The sequence below is a fragment of the Anabas testudineus genome, chromosome 10 (genome assembly GCF_900324465.2).
Source record: "Anabas testudineus chromosome 10, fAnaTes1.2, whole genome shotgun sequence".
NCBI classification, from domain to species: domain Eukaryota; kingdom Metazoa; phylum Chordata; class Actinopteri; order Anabantiformes; family Anabantidae; genus Anabas; species Anabas testudineus.
In genome coordinates, this window is record NC_046619.1 from 11,897,856 (window position 1) to 11,919,245 (window position 21,390).

The 21,390-nt window shown below is 42.7% G+C and overlaps 2 protein-coding genes and 1 long non-coding RNA gene across 20 annotated transcripts in view; 1 reads left to right on the plus strand and 2 right to left on the minus strand.

Annotated features, from left to right (window-relative positions):
• LOC113160594 (protocadherin gamma-C5-like) overlaps positions 1 to 3,022 on the plus strand; it is a 228,525-nt gene extending 225,503 nt beyond the window's left edge. For 15 of the 17 annotated variants that reach the window (XM_026357930.1, XM_026357931.1, XM_026357934.2 and 12 more), the window contains exon 4: positions 1,050 to 3,022. In XM_026357930.1, the coding sequence (XP_026213715.1) occupies positions 1,050 to 1,333 (284 nt within the window). In that variant the 3' untranslated portion in view covers positions 1,334 to 3,022. The remainder of the gene's footprint in view (positions 1 to 1,049) is intronic. The other 2 variants (XM_026357919.1, XM_026357921.1) reach the window with 2 other exon arrangements.
• LOC113160612 lies at positions 1,631 to 4,878 on the minus strand. Its single transcript, XR_003298703.1, has 3 exons — positions 4,714 to 4,878; positions 4,445 to 4,573; positions 1,631 to 3,782 (listed from the first exon to the last, which is right to left on the minus strand). It is a non-coding gene; the product is annotated as an uncharacterized LOC113160612 (long non-coding RNA).
• Positions 4,879 to 18,797: 13,919 nt separating this feature from the next.
• Positions 18,798 to 21,390, minus strand: part of LOC113160501 (protein diaphanous homolog 1) — an 84,722-nt gene continuing 82,129 nt past the window's right edge. The window contains exon 28 of one of the 2 annotated variants that reach the window (XM_026357792.1): positions 18,798 to 20,009. In XM_026357792.1, coding sequence (XP_026213577.1) covers positions 19,825 to 20,009 — 185 coding nt within the window. In that variant the 3' untranslated portion in view covers positions 18,798 to 19,824. The remainder of the gene's footprint in view (positions 20,010 to 21,390) is intronic. The other variant, XM_026357793.1, reaches the window with a different exon arrangement.

Genomic DNA, 21,390 nt, shown 5'->3' on the forward strand with positions numbered 1-21,390 from the left:
CATAATCAGGAGCACTTCCTCCTTCAGTTAACTGCTACACAACAAACGATTTCAATATCCTACTGCACTAATCCTTCTCTTCCTGTCCCGTCTCTGCAAAGACGGAGGACACACACACACACACACACACACACACACACAAATATAACAGACGAACACAAAATAACAGAAATGGTGGAGAGACAAATTTGTCCAGATTTATTTCCAGTATAAACAGACAATAGGATCAAGTCATTGTTTCCACTGTTATTGTAACTAGTGACACAACACATCTCCCACCCTCCTCTCTTGGACACTTGTCTGCAGCTTTTGCCTTGAACGCTCTGTGTTGGGCTGAGCAGTAACCTGCATGTCAGCAGAAAGTCAGGTGTGAACAGTTTGTCAGTGTTGTCAGGAAGGAAAGAAGCAGAGCATGTGATAAATGCTGAAGGTTGTCTCTCCTCTACACTGTCAGTTTTTATCTAACCCTTATTTCTCTGTTGATTGAACAACACATGAGGAACATTATTAACAAAACGCTGCATGAGAGCAGACAAAATATTATAAATGTTGTTAGTATAATTACTTTGCCCCGAGAAGCCAGAACAGTTTTTATCTGCACATTGGATTCTATAGGCTGAGAACCACAGGAGAGGGGGGGAGGGAGCATCTGTGTTTCTGGCTCTGCAATGCAGGGGCTGTGGGAGCGTTGTGAACTGAGCAGCTACGTCATGTGCACACAGACTCGGGGCATGCATGACAGAAGCACAGGAGGGTGGTGGGAAGGCAGTTATATCATTGTTAGTCAAATAAAAACATTTGCTCGTGACGTTTTTTGTTTTTTTTACTGAAACCTCTTATTAAGTTAGATGATTTTCACACGGAGTCTCCCTTTAATGAAGTTTAGATAGAAGTTTTAAATGTCTGCTTTTATGATTTAGATTTATTACCCCTCACCTAAAACACCATCATAATAAAAACGTTTAAATTCTTATTGTCTAACCAGTTTCAACCCTCTCTCGTCTCCCTCCTCACCCCTTATTCCCCCACTCCGTCTCTCTTCCCCCCAGAAGTGAGTGAGGCTACGGCCACTCTGGGACCTGGCACCATGGGCCTCAGCACTCGCTACAGCCCCCAGTTCACTCTTCAGCACGTGCCAGACTATCGCCAGAACGTCTACATCCCTGGCAGCACAGCCACCCTTACCTCCAACCCCCAGCAGCAGCAGGCCACGGCCCAGCAGGCCGCCCAACAGGCTCTGCCCCCGCCGCAGGCATCGGCTCAGCCCGAGCCCCCTAAGGCAGCCCAGACCCCCGCCTCCAAGAAGAAGTCTACCAAGAAGGAGAAAAAGTAGATCAGGATGGAGACAGGTGGAGGAATGATCAACCCGGCCTAATCTGATGAGAAGTTCAACCCCCCACACCCTCCCCATTAGGTATCTTACTGCTCTGCTGTCACTCATGCTCTAAATACTGACAGCGACTCACTTTTCACCACACAGACGATGTCGATGGTTCTTATTCAGAGTGCGTCTTGAAGAATCTGAATATGATGGAGTCTGTTGCTGGTGTTAATAACTCGTGTAGGGTCTAGTATTGCTACAACCATCAGTCAGTAGATATTTTTGGCAGGGTTTGGGGGGTTACTGTGGTTTTTTTTGTTTTGTTGTTTTTCTTTTGGCAAACATCAAATGGACAAAGAGATTCAGTGTAAGGAACCTTGCTGGGATGACAAGGCTATACGCAGTGATGTATTCAGAGATGAACTGTTCATGTTTTTCATGTTGGATTTATTGTGCTCTTTTCCTGAAGTGGAAAGGCCGCTGTTGTAAAGTACGCTAGTTGCCATCCATTAGATTCCTATATAGGGCCAGCCTTGCAGGATTTTAAAGCATACGCCTGTGGATACGAGGCTGTTGTTTGACAGGTATTACAAACTCTTCTGCATGCTCTTTAAGGTTAAAACCACATATACTAGTTTAGATTTGTAAACTATGCATTGCAAAAGCAAAGAGGAGGATGACATGAATCTACTATTCTCCCTCCAATCGCAGGTCAATATAATGCACATGTAGCATTTACTTGACTCAAAATGAGAATTACTTTTGTAATCATAGTTTAAAAGATAAGATTTTAATCTCCTGATATTTTTATGACCTGAGCATGCACCCAGAGGAGGGGCTGGCAGAGGGTGGAGCGTGACATGAGCCGTGCTGTCCATGCAGCTGGTAAAGCAGCAGGGACTAGCTTCTTGTATTAAACCTCCAGATGGGCACAGGCATGTTGAGTCCCCTCTGCCAGCCCCTCCCCTTCACACTCAGCTCGTGTCCGTCCCCTCACTCACTACCCCACATTGAGAGCCAAACAATGAGAAATGCACTGTTTTTATTCTGAAGATGCCCCGCCGACGGGGTCCTAATCACTTCCGTCTTTAGGGAGACACATAGATGTGGTAAACTTAAGTGCTTAGGAATTTCTAGATACTTTCTAGGCCTCTAGGGTCTTGACAGAGTATTTCCCCAAACATCCTAAAATGCTGAAGAGACCTCGTGATGTGACAGTAACATGTATTTTTCATTGCGGGATAATGATTCAATAGCGTAGAGGAATTGTTTGCATAAGATATGAAGTCTTTACTTTGCCATCCATCTGTCTGTCTGTCTGTCTGTCAGGCCCCCGGCCAAACAACTGCATGAGAGAAGGCAGCTTGCAGGCTGGACCAGGAAGTATGGAGGGGTTGTGGTGAGGGGTACACAGACTGAGGTAGACTGAGCCAAGTCCCTGTTAGTGAGGAGATGCCAATCGAGAGCATGTTCAAATATCCCTCCACCACTGAAACCACTGGGAAAACCTCAGTCTCTGTAACACTCACCTCCTCCCTCCACCCCCTGGTCCTGTGAGGCTCTTCCCCACTGTAAATAAACAAGTCCTGTCGATGGAATGAGCCAGTTGTTTGTATAGTAGGGACCACGTCCAACATTTTCAAAATAAAAGTCCCTCTCCACAAGGCGTGGCTTACTACTGGAATGTGTTGCATTTTGTTTTTCAAGAAAAATACGAAAAAAAAAAACCTCAAAAATCTGAGATGTTCAACAGTTTGTGTTGCAATGTAGTAACTAAGCACCATGAAAGCCAACTAACTTCAGTGTAAATAAATGAATTAAAGATAACTTTAGATAAGTAAAACAAAGTGACACGCGTAGACTAGCTAACTTGTGATATGTGTTGCGCATATTTTTGTGTTCATTTTCTCTCTACTATCTTTTATCACCCTGTAAAGAAACAAAACAAAAAATATGAAATGTTTCTATCCTTCTGTAACCTCTTAATGTTCTTTTGCGGTGATTTAATCTTGTGCATTTGTGAAAGAATGCCTCTCATTCTCTTTCTGTCCATATGAACAAATTATAAATATTATATATGTGTATGTCCGTCCGCTGCTGAATTAATACTATTCTATCCTGCTGTATTATCTTTCTTATCAAATGCTTATCCCCCACGCTTTACCCCTGTGTTACTCTTATTTTTATGCTAATATTTATATTGCTGTTTTATTTTCTCTTGGACACTGACATTTCAAATAAAAAGATTCTGAAATCATTAAAAATATTGTCACGTTATTTCTTCTTTATACACTTACAAGGTATAGACTGTTGTAGACTCACCTCTGGTAGATGCTTAAACGTCCAATGAGCTGTTGATTAAAAATCTCTGCTGAGGTATTTTCTGTTTGACCCACATTGCAGCAAGACTGCGGCACTCAGTGTTGAAGCTTTGCTCTTGGTCCATTTCAGGTGTTTGTGGCTGTGAGACAGATAAAACGGAAACAGTGAGTTCAAAAGTGAAAACACACAGCACCGTTATTAAACACTATTCCCTCATCACAAGATAAATGGGTGTAATGAATGTATTGTAGTGTAACTTCTATTGATAAAATGATCCACTTCTACACCCATCGACTTTAATTATTAGCCTAATTGCTTTTTTACATCATTAAATTAATTGGAATTCCTGTTTTAAAAGATGCTGCAGTGAGAAAATTATTTCTGTAACAGCATTAATGTGATCAGAGAGAAACTGGTATTATACAAGCTTTAATTTTCAGTGAAAACTAGTAGCAGAGCAAAAATGTTTCTCATGCTGCTGTTGTACTGCATGTTGAATCTGCCCCGACTTTAGCTTTGGCCATTTTAAAAAGACAAAAACTCATGTTGCAACAGCTGGCTCTACAGTGTGTGACTAATGGTGACAAAGCATTAGATAAAATCATCCAAATCACTCCACCCAAAGTCCTTTAACATCACACTAGAGCCACACGTTCTTCATCTTTCCTCTCAGAGACCGGAGGGAACATGGCAGCCTGCACAGGCTCTTTGTGACAAGGTCTTGCACAATACCACACATCTCTATAAATAGTCCATGGGAGACGTCACTAAACAAAACAAAAGGAGCAGGTTTTAACTTACTGCTGCAGATGTTGGGGGAGGTAGCGAGGGACTGAGGAGCCTCAGGGATGGAGATGAACTGAGTGTTGCTCATGAATCAGGCACAACATCCATTTTAGTAATGCAGCTTTTATAGGTTAAGGTTTCTACCTGAAGATAACACGACAACAGACCAACAGATTTGAGACATCTGAGAACGTACCTGAATAAAGAGGTTAAAAAATGCAAATACATTTTTTCTTCTTTTATATTATAATAAGTCATGTTCATTTGACAAGCCAGTTACTCACAGCTGCATTCCAACATCAATCCTTGTACATGCACATGCCCAAAATGGCCGACTCCTCTCCCTCCACTCCTCTCATTGTGTTACGTGGTTGCTATGGCAACTGTCAGACGGATGCTTTTCTGTGTTCTCCACATCTTCATTACCGATCCATGTAGTTCCCATTATTGGCTCCACTCGGGGCCTGGCTGAGCTGAATGACCTGCAGGAAGACAAACATATACAGCCATTAGTCAAACCTGGCAACACGCAGGGAGACACATATGCAGGAAACATGGCAGAGTCAAGCGGAGAATATCCCACGCACAAACACAAGTGGCTGAGTCAGACGTAATAACACACTGGGTTTGTCCCAGTGTGATTCACTGGGGAGCCACAGTACGAGCTTCTATATGACAGCATCTCTACTTTAGGACAACAATCAAGGGAAACTGGGGGTACACAACACACACTGTACATTATTAGGCTTTAAAATAGCTTTAGAGTTACTTTGTCAGCTGATGTTTATCATCCTGTGACTCACAGAGACTCGTGCTGTCCTCACTGTCCCCATGTGTCATCAATTTCCCGGAGGGGAGACACAGCAGAATGGGGAGATTGTTCTGTTATTGCCCCTTTACACGGCCCCTCCCTACCTCGCTTAATTAAGCACATTCCTGCTGATTGTACACACACACACACACACACACACAGATATACAAAATAGAGTGACACACACACAATCACAACAAAGGGAAAAACCTAAAACCAGTGATGCACAGCAGAGAGGAAGTCATAGCAAACTGGAACCTGATGATGGGCTTTCTGTACGTGGTAACAGACAAAGCACAATAACTGATATCATCACATCCTCAGAGTGACACATGTAGATGTGTGTTGGCCCACGGACACAGGCACGAAATGTAGTTACTCAGCAAAGACGATCACTCAAACAGACTGTTTTAATCACCTAGAACTCTCATTTACTGGCACAGAAAGCAGCACTGCCCTTCTCCCCTCTCAACATTTGAACTGCGGAAATGAGGACCTCATTTCAGGCTGAGGAGGATCACTTCTGCTCCATGTGAGGAAAAAGCAGGACGTGATGTAACAGACCGCTTGTGGCGGGACAGGAAGTGAGTTTCCGCGCCTCTTTTACCCTCAATAGTCCAGCAAAAGGAAGCAACCCTCCCCCTCTGCCTCCTTCACTGCCTTCCTCTCTTCTTCCTTCCCTGCCCCCCTTCCTCCCTCCCTCCCTCCTTCCTCCCATCCTGCAGCTGTCTCTGCAGCATGTTGGGTCACCACATGTTGGAGGACAGAGCCCTGCTCTGTGGATGCACACAGCGGAAACGCAGCCGGGATAAAGATCAGCTTTATCTGGACTTTATCAGGGAAGAGCTCTGGGATGAAACATATACATTCACTCATCGCGAGCAGAGCCTAAATCCAAATGACACACTTACAGCAGATTACATTGGAAAGTTTCAGAGACCTAGAAACAGACAGCAGTGGGTTAATGTGATTTCTCCTCATGTAGGGCAGAGACGGAGAGAAAGAGACTCTGCTGTGTTCTTGATGGATGTTCCCTATAAAAAATTAACAAGCAGAGAAAGGAATGGAGCCTTTTTTTTGGCACACTAGCTCCAAAAATAAACCCTCACCGTCATGCACAACCACAAATATCAAGTAATATCCAACGATTGATTATGAAAACAAAACAAGTGTCTACACTTTATGTCTTTAATTGACTGACCACACATTTCTTACACAATATCTAAAAAGCCGGTTTTATTTGATTATATCATTGGAGAAGAATGTGCCCACCATGCAGAGTTAACAGGGAGTTCAGTGGTCTCTGGCTGAAAGAAGAGGAGGTGGCCATTAAGCAGGAGCACTGGAGCGCTGGAGCCTGAATGTTGCTAAGGCTAACACTGCCCTGATTTAAAGAGACACAGTAATGTGCGGGCTCGACTAAATCACAGAGATGGAGCTGTGGCAATGTGGTAAAGGAACACAATGCTCCCTTTCAACGCAGCAAACCCCTTTTTCTCTTCATGTGAAAACCCCCTCTCTCTCTAGCTCTGCATCTCCCTTTCTCGCCTCATCTCCTTTGCCAAGACCTATCGCGCCTGTTTTCTCAGCTGGGAGGATGGAAATCAGACAGAGAGACAGAGACAGAGACAGGAATGAAGGAGGGGAGACAGACTGGGGGATGTTAAATTCAGGCAGGGTTAGCTGCTGTGAGGACTGGATCAGGTGCTACTGTACTAGTTTACAAGTCAATGGTTATTAAAAACAAACAGAGGAAGTAAAGTGACAGAACCACAGGTGACAGAAAGAACTGATCAACAGCACTGATTCTCCTTCAGTCAACAAGATAAAGCAACGCGTGTGTTTTTAGTGGATCAAAAGCTTCCATCTGGTGCGATGTGGTTTTAGGGTATCCTCTACCCCCACCCTGCACTCTCCACTCGTTCCAACACACATACACATACATACACCCATGAAAACAACACAACACTCAACCATAACCTCAATCCGTCTTTACACCCCATAAGCACCCCCCCTGCCATACAGCTGCTACACCCCCAGCACAGTATTTAATCCATTTCCTCCACCACTGTGGTTGTCATGGAAACGCAAAATTCCACATTTGGGCGACGAGGATGAAGGAAGCACAGAAAGGAGAGCAGAGAGTAGATTATGCAAAGATGCAGCAAAGACGGCAATAAGCTACAAATACACATATTATACTTTAAGACCTCATGACGGGATGAAAGCCTGTGTGTGTGTGTGTGTGTGTGTGTGTGTGTATGTGTGTGTGTGTGTGTGAAGTTGGACACGCTGTGAATGTGCAGCGCCTCAGACATGCAGACTCTGACACAGAGGCATGTCGGCAACTCAGCGCCATGGCGACAGGTGCTGCTGCGGAAATGGTGCAGCTGCTGCACGGACATTTCACACTAATAAGCATCAACTATCAAGCTCCTCTTTCTTTGCTTCCCCTGCCCTCTGCTCTACTACTACTACTCTGCTTCTTCTGTTCCCTGAATCTAGACGACCCTGCTCGATACTGGAGGCTGGAATTCAAACTCAGACAGGAGTTCATATAACTGTGTTGCTACATGTGCAGCTGTCTGTGTGATGAAAGAACCAGAGGATGAGTAACATTTGTATTGAAGACGTGTAAAGTACAAAAACACACAAGACTCTCTGACTATCAATACTTGTGTAGCACAAAACTTATACTACGTTAAAGATTATTTGTTTAACCCATAACCACATATTTAAAAGGACTTAGAGCAGTGATCTGACACCAGATGGTTATTTAGGAATTAAACCAGTTGGATGCAATGTTGGAGCATTAGCAGCGTTGGTGGGCAGGTTTAGTCATTTTAAAACTGAGCTAGTTGACAATCTTCATACAAAGCTAAGCTAAAAACCTCCCTAATCTGGGAATTAGTCGCTATTAATATTTGTTTGTCTACTTGTATTAAATATTACTGGATATTGGTCACATAAAAAACAACAACTTTAGTGTGTATTAAGAGTTAAACATTAAAAACATTGAACTGATGTTTCTCGATGCTTCATTTTCCAGCAAAGCCACGCCCACCAACCAACGAGACAAAAGACAAATACAGAGATACCTCACGTGAAAAACAGGGAAGGACAAGTCACTCTCTCATTCTCAGTTCCTTAATGGTTCTGGGACTTAATATGATAAAAGACCATTTGTGCAGAGGTTAAACGCTGATATGTGGGGTCAAAGATAAATTATGATGATTATAATAAAAGATAATGTAGAAATATCCAATTTCCTTCAATGCCACAGTTTTCTATAACTAACCATAGTGAAGAAGAAACAAATGAACCAGGACTGGAACCAGACACAACACACACACACACTGGAAAATGGAAATTATATGAGAAAGCTGCATATTTGCGAAACACCAGGGGAAAAACAAACTGGACCTAAATACATAAAATCAACAAGTGGGAGCATGAGAAGATTTTAAGAGTCATATCTCAAATTCTGTGGTCTGAATGTGACCAGTGCTGATGGGATATGAGGGGATGCTGTTGCATGCCAGGACCACAGGTGTTAAACACATTAAATACATCAGCAGCAGAAGAAACTCAAGAAAAACTCTAACGTCTCTTTAATAAACTGAAAGGATTTAAAGAGAGCAGGAAGAGCTACAAGTAGATTTATGACACAGACGTTTAGGCCTGAAGAACGTCAACAATATGTGTTGCAGTGTCTGAGCTGTTTGACGTAGTGCAGTCACACTGTGCACAATTCAACTTCCCAAGTCAGTGCACTGTCTCATGTGGAAATCTGCATGAATCATCACTGTGTGTGTGTGTGTGTGTGTGTGTGTGTGTGTGTGTGTGTTTGTGTGTGTGTGTGTGTCTCAACAGTAGAGGAAGAGGAAACAACCCTCCGAGAGGAATAATTAGAAAATACTGCAGGATGTTCTGAGAAATGAGGATCAAAAAATAAATAAATAATAAGGAGGGAAGACAAAAAAGCTCCAGTGCCCTAAATTAGTGCTCTCGCAGCACACCACCCACCCTCCCTCGTCATTTTCTCTCTTTGTTCTCCTCCCATCCTCTCAGCTTTTCTGTCCACACACACACACAACCTCTGTTTACTTCACAATTATTTCACATTCTCTTCTGCTGCTCATCCAACACCCGTTTCCTTGTCTCTCTCTTGTTAACCTAGATAACCAGACACACTCTTTCTTATCTCAAATCGAGGTCTGTCAGTCCCCCCCCCCCGCGACCCCGCCTTTCCTCCATCCATCCCCTTCCTGCCTCCCTCGTTCTCCCCCTTTAGTGACCTCTCTGTGTTTCCATCTGAGACGCCAGTGGAGGTCCAGAGTGCAGTTGGTGTCGTTCGTCTGCCTGTGTTCATAAAGCTCGATGATGTCGGCCGGCAACAGACTCACAGTTTCCATGGCAACCTGCGCCATCCGATCCCTCCCTCCCCTCCTCTTTTGACTCAGTTTGGAGGTAGGGAGGGATGGCGGTGGTGGTGATTGCCTCCCTGGCAACATGTAACAAAAGGGGGAGACACGTCGGTATCACAGGGAGTAGATCACCAGGAGGTGAGGAGGAAGAGAAGGACTTCTGGTTATTATAGATTTAAAGAAACATCTTCCTGCCCACCTCCCTCCTAGTCTCTTCCTCTGTGCCTCCTCTTTGTCCTTTCTCTGCCTCCCCCCATAAAGAAGCAGCCTGACACAGACTGTAAGCTGCTTACTCTAATACAGATTCACAATGGCTTCTAATGCTCCTGTTTACCCCCCACCCACCATGCCTGTCTGCAAAATGGATTGCAATGCAGCACACTGCCCCCTGTCCTCATGTCCTTTACAGTGGCTGCTTCTGGACCGCAAGTTGCAGCACTTTACCGCTTCCCTCCTTCAGAAGCACATCTCTGGACTTGACTTTAAATGGAGCACTTGACCCGTCTGTCCTTTCCGTTATCGTATAGAGCTATGACTCATGCTGCTTTTACTGTCCTGCTGTAAATGTCCACCACTCTCAGTGCAGTCATTGTTTACTGGTCTGATCTTTTCTTCTCATCCCCTCTGCTGTCATCATTATTTCATGCTTGACTGACTATCATCCAGTGACTATTTAATATGTATTCCCAGCTGCAGCTGTACAATCATATCCGTGTCTTTTTTGTTTATGTGGGTCAAATCTCTCTCTCTTTCCCATTTTTCCTCTGCTATTGCCAGAAGCATTGGTAGAAATTAGATGGGGAGGACATGAAAGACAGAAGGAAATGCACAGACCAAGAAAAGCTGAAAATACAGGGAAGTAAATACGGAAAAAGATGAAGGAAGAGGAATAAAAAGGTGTGAAAGAGGAAACAAAGTGAGTTCGAGCAGATAGAGAGAGACGTGAGCAAAGCAGGCGAGACAGGCAGGGAGGGGCAAAAAGAAAAATCAAGGAAAAGCCGTATGGATGCTGATTTTTACCAGCAGGCCGTAAGTGTAACCATGGTTACCAGAAAAAGGAGTGATGTCATCGCCTCTAGTATGGGGTGGTGGGAGATGTATTTTTGGGGGGTGTAAGTCTGTCGCCCTCAGCAGTTTACTGCCTCACATCGGGGGAAAAATAAAAAAACATATGTTTGAAGTTTCATTTACTGTTATTTATCGTATCCTGTGTTTTAGTACATGTCACTACAACTTAACACATTCATTTATTTTAATCAACTGATTTATTATTTTGTAGTTTAAAATTTGCATTTGTCCAATCAACGATCCAAAAATGTAAAGATATATATATTCAATATACAGTGATATAAATAGTAGTGAATCTGTCAGTTCTGGAGGGAACAGGCCACTGTGACAAACAAGCAAGTGACATTTTTGCAAAGGAGAGGAACAGATGTTCTCTGGATTTACTTATTTCAGCACTAAAACCAAGCAAAAGACTTTTTATATTTTTGAACTGACATGAAATATGTTGACATGTTGGGAAGACAAAAAAATCTGCACACATTTCCACATGATAAAAAAACAAACAACTGTCAACGCTGCAAAGACATCTGAAAGCATCACAACACAGCAGAATATTCACTATAAAATATTCAATTATTTACACATGAGGTGAAATAAAACAATCTTCTCTGTCTGAACTCTAAATGTCGCTCTGGATTTAGGCTGCTCATGTTGACCCCACCTCTTGACATGGGGTGATACCTTAATATAGGACACACACACACACACATACACAAATGTAGACCTACTTGCAAGACATGCTTTAATGTACAACCTCATACACACACATAAATGCCACACCCAGAAATGTACTACCCCCAGAGGAAATCAGACTGCTGCAGACTCAGCTAATGTAGGTCAATTGACTGACAGTGTCCCTCACTCCACCAGTGCACATGGACACACACACACACACACACACACACACACACACACACTTTAACTTATTAAACGTCAAAATTACCTGTTGCACCAAAACAAATCTATAAAACTAAACAAAAGCGTCCCCACATGTGGAAACATGAACATAAAGCAAAGGATGACCTCGTCTAGTGGGTCAGGGGTTCACACACTCGTGATCAGAGTCTGACTAGTCCAGACAGACACAGCCTAGGGGCTTCGAGTGGATATAAGCGTCACTTCAGTTTCTTCAGATCATGCTATTGGTCAATGTCTACTGTCTTTATTAAGGTCCACTATATCTTAAGTTCAAGATAGGGGCTTTTTCATCTCATCAGTAAAGACGGTAAAAAAGTTATAATCAGCATTTTCTTTGCTCTGCGAGAACACGTGGTTTATTCCAACACAGCCAAAGCACAGTGAGTTAGCACACAAATAAAGTAGTATTATAACTTCTGGAACCAACTTTATCTACTTTGTTATGTCAGCTTGGATGAAAGTATTTCAGTATCAGCCACAGTCTTCCTTTAAAACTTAGACGCATATAAAGTGTACTGATTCACAGTGAAACCCCACACTGGTCAGTGCCGTCTCTCTCACATTAACACATTGTCAGGACCATCAACAACAGGAAGAATCATTACTCACACAGTGCAACACTAAGATTATCGCACTGAACGTGACTATATGTTATCAACCTGTCACTATGAGCTGTGTGGGACGTTAAAAGTCAGATGTGCTGTGTCCACACCGACTGTAATCCACACCACTACTGATTTTAATACATCAGCAGAGCACTTAAGCAACAAACTTGTTCAGATTCACTATGGGAATTCCCGACTCTGTGTATGTGCGAAAAAAAAAGAGCAGAGAGCAGAGAAAGAGAAAGCACTGTGGTCATGCATGTGGCTGTGTAACCCTTGGTGCTTATTAATATTCTGTTTGCATCAGCCTTCAGTGCAGCCTGCAGAGCAGACAGACCCACCACTTTCTCCCTCTCTCTCTCTCTCTCTCTCTCTGTCTGTCTCTCTCTGTCTCTCTCTCCAATATTTGGTGGAAATTCATCCCCCAGAAAAAGAGAGATGATGATCTGCTGGGATTAGAAGCAGAAAAAGCTCAAAAATGAAAATTGTGGGTGGTGGCAGGATTTATGTGCGTCGATGGTGAGTTAGGGATTGTGGGGTTGGTAGAGAATTGAGGCAGCAGGAGATGAGAATGCCTTAAACATTTAAGGGAACGCAGAAAATGGCAACATAAACATGACTGTTTGACTGTTTCCTACAGTTTCATCATGCTGGTCAACTGTAGAAAAGCTGGTTTGCTTCTTTGCTGATCATAATTAGGAGGAAAGAATTAATGATGAGTAGGAGAGAATAAGAACGAAAATGTGAGAAGTTTGAGGCAAAAAAAAAAAAAAAAGAAAGCTGGCCTCAAATATTCTGGAAATACACAAACTATTGTTACACTTTTCAACAGGCTACAGAAAGGCCTGTTTCAGATAGAGCACACTTCTCTTTACAAAAGCCCCATCTGCTCTTTAATGGGATTTAATGCTTAGGTTGTCTGGGGTTGTAGATGCTGGACATCCTTAAATCTGATACACACACCACAGGTCCACTTCACAACTTGATGCCAGCTACATGAGTTCATGTCAACAAACAGAAACAAGAGTGTAGATGTAGGAAACTACAACACGGTGCATAAGAACAACGCCACAGGAATACATTTCAAAACTACAGAGACATCTGCCCGAGACAGGCAGACCTTGTATCTCTGCAGCCTGGTGCTTCAGGGTGATGACGGGCAGCACTTTGCTGATGGAGATGTCACTCACTGGTGAGATGGCACAGCCAATCGGTTGACACTTGCTGGCCCATGCTAATTGTCTGCTAATTGTGTGTCACATTGACAGTGTTATACAAGCAGCCGAGTAATTCGATCAAGAGGATATCATTAAGATATGATGGCCGATGCGGGGACACTGAATGAAGCAGGCAGATACACATTTGCACACCAAGAGTCTCCTATGTGACTGTATTCACTCACTTGCAGGCAAATTCAATATGATGCAAATAAGCACACAAATACACACATTCAAATACACATATATGCGCAGTCATACACGTACTATCAGTCAGCTAAAGCCGCTTTATTTTTGCATTCGGCAGCAGTCACTCAAACCCTGTTTCTCCCCAGTTTAAATGCCACACAACAGCGGATTTCTCTCTGTAACCAGCAGGAAAGTTGAGAAATAGCCAATCTAAACAAATGAAGCGAGGCTTTAATCCAGGGTTCTCAGAAACGGAGACTGAGAGAAGCAGTGGAAAGTACAGCCAAGTTAAAGACAAATGAAACACATTTATTTCAGGACTCTGGCAATGAGGATGGTGAGAGCAGCCAGAGAAATACTCACACATGCCCACACGCACACACAAAATGTCTGGGTCAGGGACGAAGGGAAAGATGATTCGACAAAGACGGCAGAGATAAAGCGAAAGAGAAAACATACATGAAAAAATGATGTTTAGTGTATGCAAATCTATTGTGTTTCTCTCTGCACAGATGAGGTCACATCTCCACATCTCACACTCCCTCCCTGCCTGCTCTCTCCTCCAGGAGGTGGAGGGGGAGCAGATATGCTTCGAGGTTCACTTTGCTACCTGGAGACCGACAGCCACCGTCGGCCAGCCAATCAGAGGCCGTGAAAAACAACCTCCTGCTCTTCCATTGGTCCGCAGCTCCCGGGAACTCATTCCACTATCAATGGCTGTGTCATTGTGTCGTCTGGCAATGCTGAAGCCAATTATACTGCCCCCTTTCTTTGTTCCGACCTCTTTTCACCAGCAGACCCCCTTCATGCATATAAGGGCGTAGACACACACACACACACACACACACACACAAGATACAGAGAGTCTGGGAATCAGGAGGTCCTGAAACTCATAGTAATGAGACATCACTGTGGATCTTAATCAATCCTGCATCCCTAAACTGAGCTTCTTAAGAAACCATCTTCAATCTAATGAATAAATAAACAAACATCTTTAACTACAGACAGTCTCCACATTATATTTATAGCTTTCAGTTTGAAACTGAAATATTTATGAATATGAAGGATGTCACATTTATTCAATGCATCCAAAAGTCTGGTTGTAAAGGTGGAGACAGTTTTAACACCTGTTGCCTACTTCCTGTTTCAAATGTCAGTGATGACATTTTTCAAACAATTTGACTTTAAGCACAAAGATTTTGTTACCTTTGGTGAGTTTAACAATATTTGACACAGATACTGGACAAATAAATGAAAATTGCGGTGTCACAGATATGTCTCATGCCGACATTAATCAAACTTTTACTCAGAAACAGTTTGCTTCCGGCCTCTTTACAGCTTCCTGCGGCTAACATGAACAGGATGTGCTCACATGTTTACACAGCCACGTGTGTAAACACAGTTACAAGCATGAATGTAACAGAGCACCAGCGCGCCCTTCGAACACACCCACATGAGAACAGTCCACAGGCCACAGCGACTCGCAGATGAAACTGTGCCAAACAAACTCAACAATGAGGGATGCACACGTCGCAGGTCCAGAACACACACATGTAGCAGCACAGGCAGGTCGTCTGTTCTCAGCAGCTCCCACGTAAACAAAGTCTGCAGCTTTTTAATCCGCGGACCTTTTGTTTGTGGGCTAATCACTTCATCATGGCCGACATTTTCTCAAGCCCTCCACTTCTTTTCATCTGCTCTTCTATATGTTGTTGATTTCACTCTTTCTCAAAGCGCCCCGCTGTTTAATTGCAGCACTCACCCTCTCCCTCCCTCTCTCCTAAACTCATTCAAGCTTCCTTCTTAACAATTAGGAAATCCTCTCTAGTTTCCTTTTTACTCTGTAAATCTGTTTATCAAGCCTCAACATCCTTCTTCGCTCATTTTGCCCCCACATTACCTTCATTCACACCTTAATCCTTTCATTTGGAAGCAAATGATATTACCCAATCATTCTCCTGAGAGAATTTAAGTTATCTTGTGTCGTGGGAAACGTGAGGACGAGGAAGGAATGAAGGAAAGTGAACTGTACAAGTGAGATACAAGGTACAAGGGTAGGCAGGGCAAGCGTAAGGATGTCTTTCCTAAGTACCCCTACAGGAGGTAGGCCACAGCCTGGTTTCAAACCCCAGTCTCCCACATGGAGGGTAGAGATCTTACCACCACAATATCCAGTCGCTACTAACAAATAAGAAAGAGAATAAAACAAATGTAAAGTGTCAGGTTTAGAGTGATTTAACTCTAGTACCAACAAGCCTTTTTTATATTAAACACATTTAATATAAAGCAGCAACACCTAATTATGCTTAGTAGTCAGTCTATGCAGAGATGTATGAGTGCATCCTGCAGGGAATTTAACTTTTCCGTGCTGCTCCACCACACAGACACAAATCACTGCAGCAACCCCTCAGTTATATGACCGACATAAGGAAAACAGACACACAAATGGTGAAAAGCAGAAAGATTTTGGCCCTGTTACAGTTGACTTTTATTAGGATCAGATGCTGGAGCGTAACTGCCTATTATCTCTGTCTTCAAAGAAACAACAGTAACACACACACACACACACACACACGAAGAAAAGACGCACACATATATTGAGTTGCATTTTCTTCTGGTGTCAATCCAGATTGATTGGTGCCCTGTGACCTACTTGTGTGCGTTTCTGTCCAAAGAAAGGTTGTAAGTCAGGCTTTGTGGTCAAATTAACAGGGAAGTTAATGAGGTAAAGGAAACCAGCAGCAGCTCAGGTTCACTGCAGCACATGGTCTTCATGAACATGCCTGATCCTCCAGGTGTCTGACATGAAATGACTTCCAAAATCCAACTGAGATCATCCATTTACAAATACAATGGCGTTTCATTCTTTAAATAATACAACAACAAACATCACAGTTCACAAACAGTTTAACATGTACATGAAGCAGAAGTCCACTCACTGTTCAGGTGGTTTTAATGATGTAGTTCACCTTCCGATTGAAACTAAATGCAGATGCAAAGGTTTCAGTGTGACCACACAGAAAGGTGGAGGAGGTGTTGTAGGAGTTACCTCGGTGTAGAAACTCCAGGGGAAAGTTGTCCAGCTGCTTTTCCAGACATGTGTGGTAGCTGGTGACACAGCAGGGTATTTCTGAGTTATTCCCGGACAGGACAGGACAGACAGGACAGGACTGACAGGACTGACCAAGCTGACCGCTGCAGGGTGGAGATGAGTGGAAGTCATGACTTCAAACATTTTTTATTTAGTGCTGCTGCCCACGAGAGAAAGACGTGTCCTTCCGCTGACACATCAAAGTCTGTTCACCGAACTTCTTTCATATGTGAAATAAGCAAGAGTTCATCTGATTTAGTAGATTTAATCAAGTGAAGCCCGTTAACACGATATCTTTTACCAGACATTAGCATAACACCAACAGGCCCAGCACGCCAACGCGTGGTTGAATTGCATTCTGGGTAATGTAGGCACTCGGCTCAGCGATGAAGCCATGACATCTAAACGAGGCTGTCACTGCTCCAAACTCAGCGCAATACAATTTTATTTACAAAAAGCTGTGTTTATGTGGTGCAAGATGAACACAATAAGAACATTTAGCAAAAGAAACACAGAGAGGGGACATAAATGATAAAAAAAAAAAACATGTCCTTAGTCTCTTTGACATACACACACACACACAAACAGTGAATACTGGCAATCAGTGTTGGAAAATGTCTGGAAACGCTGCACTTGAGGAAAAAACTCTGGAATTTCTCTATGAAAATAACTAATTCCAGTGTTTATCATTCTTCCTCTGGCCTTTGGCAGTAAAGTTATGGTTTCAGAGAGGGCAGTGTCCATCTGAGATTTTACTGCACAGTGTGTTTACATGAGAGTGAGGGAAGAAGAGAAATGTGGACAAATGTGCTTCAAAATGAATTTACTTTGGCATAAATAGAGAAATACAACTGAGCTGGAAATGACACACACACACAGTTTATCATATTCACACATCAACAGATGATGTGCTCACTTTTAGTTGCGTAAAATCTGACATGACCAAATAATGAGCCAATCGCAGGCTTAAATTTCTCTGGACATTTTTAATAGTTCTGTGTAGCAAACAGAATAGCAATGTGCATTTTTCTGTATACATAGAGAAATCTCTGAAAAACAAATTCCATTCAAAATACATTAAAATAATCAACCGTAAAAATCCAAATGGAAAACAATCTCTTAAAAAAAGACAAAAGGAATGAGTCAAATTAGAAAACATAGATTCCAGCCATGTTCTGATATCACTGTCTCCATCTTTCTCTCAAAGCTGAAAACAGCCACTGTTCAATATCTGGTTCAGGCCTGACGGATATATATTGATATAAGTTGTGCTTGATAGCCAGCGCAGGATAGGCACCTAAATATTGTCAGTGCTATTGCACCAGCACTTGATTTCTACATGCACTGTACCTGAAGACCCTAATTTTTTGTTAAGTGACAGTTCCTCTATGTTTTATGGAAAATGCTGTGTAAATGCTGGCACTGAGAAGAACCAGATTTTGGGATTCCTGAAATGCTTAACATTTGGAGCTATAAAGGTTTTTCCTCTCACCAGCATAATGCAGCACTGCCATTGGATCAGTGGGCCGATAAAAACCACTGAAGTCCACCCATTGGTTTTTACATCCTGAGGCTGGCTGGGTGTCAGGGCTTGAGTGCATGCTACAGTTTTGTTTTTGCATAGGTTAAAATATTGCATGAAGCAGCTGACGTCACCTCTCAGGTATTTCTGTCAGATATTACACCACAACATCATGGCAACGTGTAGGCTGATGGCTACTAATTACAAACAAAAGCAATGCCAAATGTCTGGCATTGCTTTTATAAACTACAGTTGCAGCTCGACGTAAGAGCAAGAAAGTGGGTGAACAACAACACACATACTTGTCTCAGCAGTTTTGGGCAGTTTTCCAGTGTGCTATATCCTCAGCAGAAAGACCACAAAGCTGTTTATAAAACCCAGTATTTATGACAGCATGGTCGGTACCGTACACTAATTACAGATGGCAACACACATATACTCAGAGATCCAATTGTGAATGCTAAACTAAATATAGGTGGCTTACTTCTCTCTCTCTCTCTCTCTCACACACACACACACACACGTAAACTGCTTGAGCCAGGTTTGCATGGAGACGCCCTTTTAAAAAGCAATGTTTTTTTTGTGACTTAACTTTTTCCTCTGATTTAACTCTACTTCTATCTAAGATTTATAGATGAAAGCAGGTTTTCCTCATACATTTATGTGTAACTTGTGAACATGTGTTGCAACATAACTTGGATTATGCAAATTACCCCCCCCTTTTGATGTGAAATATGCACCGCATTGAGCTAAATCTCTCATTAGTACAAAAATAATATTAGAAACACACCAAAACCGTCAGGTGACAACTGTTGTTAAAGTGGTTGACATACCAACCCAGTGCAAACTGTGATTGGGCAAAACCTGGAGGTGAAATGACAAGACTGGATTTCTATTGGTTGGCACTTTCTTCAACAAAGAACAAACATGATGCACATTTACAAACAGTGACATACAGTGTAGCAGACAATTACATGTTTCAAATGTAAAAAAAAAAACAATGTGAAAACCCACCAAAATGGTCTTGGCTGAAACTTCCAGAGAAAACTCTATGAAGCACCTACAGTATGTGCCAAATTCCGGACATTCCCAGTCTAAATTTGAGATTTGCAAATATCCACAAAAAGGGTGAATCCCTTCTAAGTAAGTCTTTGGATATTTTCTAGATGCCCCTTGATAAATGACGATGATGAACCAACAGACGGAGATATACATAGACAAGACAAAAATACAGCAATAGATATGTGCATGTGCTGAAGAAAGCAAGTACATTATTATGACATTGGCAAAAATTCAAAAGGTAACGAAGGACATCCAGGAGCTGAGGCGAAACAGTCCTGCGTTCATCCTCTGCCTCTCTATGTCCTCCCACAAGACACAGTCAACGCTACCCTAAAAGATGTTCCTGTGAAGACAAGGGGCAGGAAAAAACAGGCCTTTTTCCAAGCTAATCTCAGACTGATCTTGGTCCCTGGAATGATTAAGAAATAAATCTGTGTTTGGATATCACTGACTCTGTAGGTAAAAAAGCTTTCTGCTTTAACTGACTAATTAGACCGAGAGGGAGCTGCCTCCAGTAGTTCCTCTAATGACTCAGCCCCTTCTAGGAGAGGCTCCTCTTTCTCCTCTGTCTTTTTCTTCTTTGTGGGCAGTTTACTTGAAGGTGCATCTTCCTGCATCAGCTCTCTAGCCAGTATGTTGGTGACTGCATGACCAGCTCGTCGGTGGTTGGCTGAGAAAGAGAAAGACAAAGTGAGTGAGAGAAACGAAAAAAAAGGCTGTACTAAATTAGATGCCAAGTTAGTTTCATAAAAAGTTGATGCAGATATGTCAACACATGCCATAAAGTGACATATCTGATGACTGTGCAAACAGACATCATACAACACCACATTAGTGAGTACTGAAACATTTTTCACTGAACATGAATCACACCGGCTACTGGGCTGCAAATACACACCAATGTGTGCCAAAAACTTCAAGAATGTCATACGTGTTTTACTTGATAAAACACAAAATGGACGACTGCCTTTTTCCCAGCGTGCACACCCACACATACATTACCCTGATCCACAAAACGTGGAGCGGTGTGAGTGTATGTGTGTGAATTAGGGCGATATCTGGAGCAACTCACTACTACTGTCAGATTAGACCAAGTGAAAAAACAGAGACAAATTAACGCAGGTATAAGAGATTTGGCTGAAGAGGAAATGGAGATTGTGAGTAAGTAAAAGCAAGGAGGGAGGGAAAGGGTAAAACTGAGGGTGAGACACCAAAAGGACCAGGATGATTCATAGCTGTGGGAAGATTAAAGAAGCAGGGATGAATGAAAATGAGACTAGCATGGATGGAGAAACTGAGTAAGAGAAGAAATGTGCTGCAAGGAATGACAGAAATGAATAGTAAAATAGATCACATAAGCAGTGAAAGCAGCGAGGAGAGAAGAGATGCACAGGGACGGAGAGAGAAACAGAAAGAGTGTGACAGATTGTGCCCTGAGGATTCTGTCGTTTTTACTCTTGTACCCGATTACTTTGTCATTTCTTCTCCTCCACCCCGACCCCCCCACACACACACCAGCAGTAGCCTTGTCTTCATCTCTCATTCCCTCTCTCTCTAGCCATCTCTCTTCATTCTACTGCATGGGAGGGCAGCTGTGCAGCAGCAGCCATTTTGAATTATATAGGTCAGTGGGAGATTGTGATTGTATGTTTGCTGTTTTTTTCTGCCTGTTCATCAGTCCTCAAACAATGCAGCGTTTCCCTGAGCTACTGATGAGGGGGGAAAGATCAATAAAGCAACATCATGATGCAAATACACACATGCAAATGAACCATGGTAACTCAAAAAAACAAACCAAGACTTGACACATGGTTCTGATGGAGCACGAAACACACAAAAACACAAAGTTACCGAACAGGTCTCCAGAACCAGCTGTGACAAAGACACAATTGAGTCTGGGGAGAAAAGGGAGAAGGAGGATTTGGTCATGATCACAGTTGACTTCTTCTGTGTCTTCTGAGCCTCAGCTCACCACTCACAGCTGGGGTGTCAAATTATCACCTCGCACACAGATTACACCCCATCATAAACAGCAACACATAACAACACAT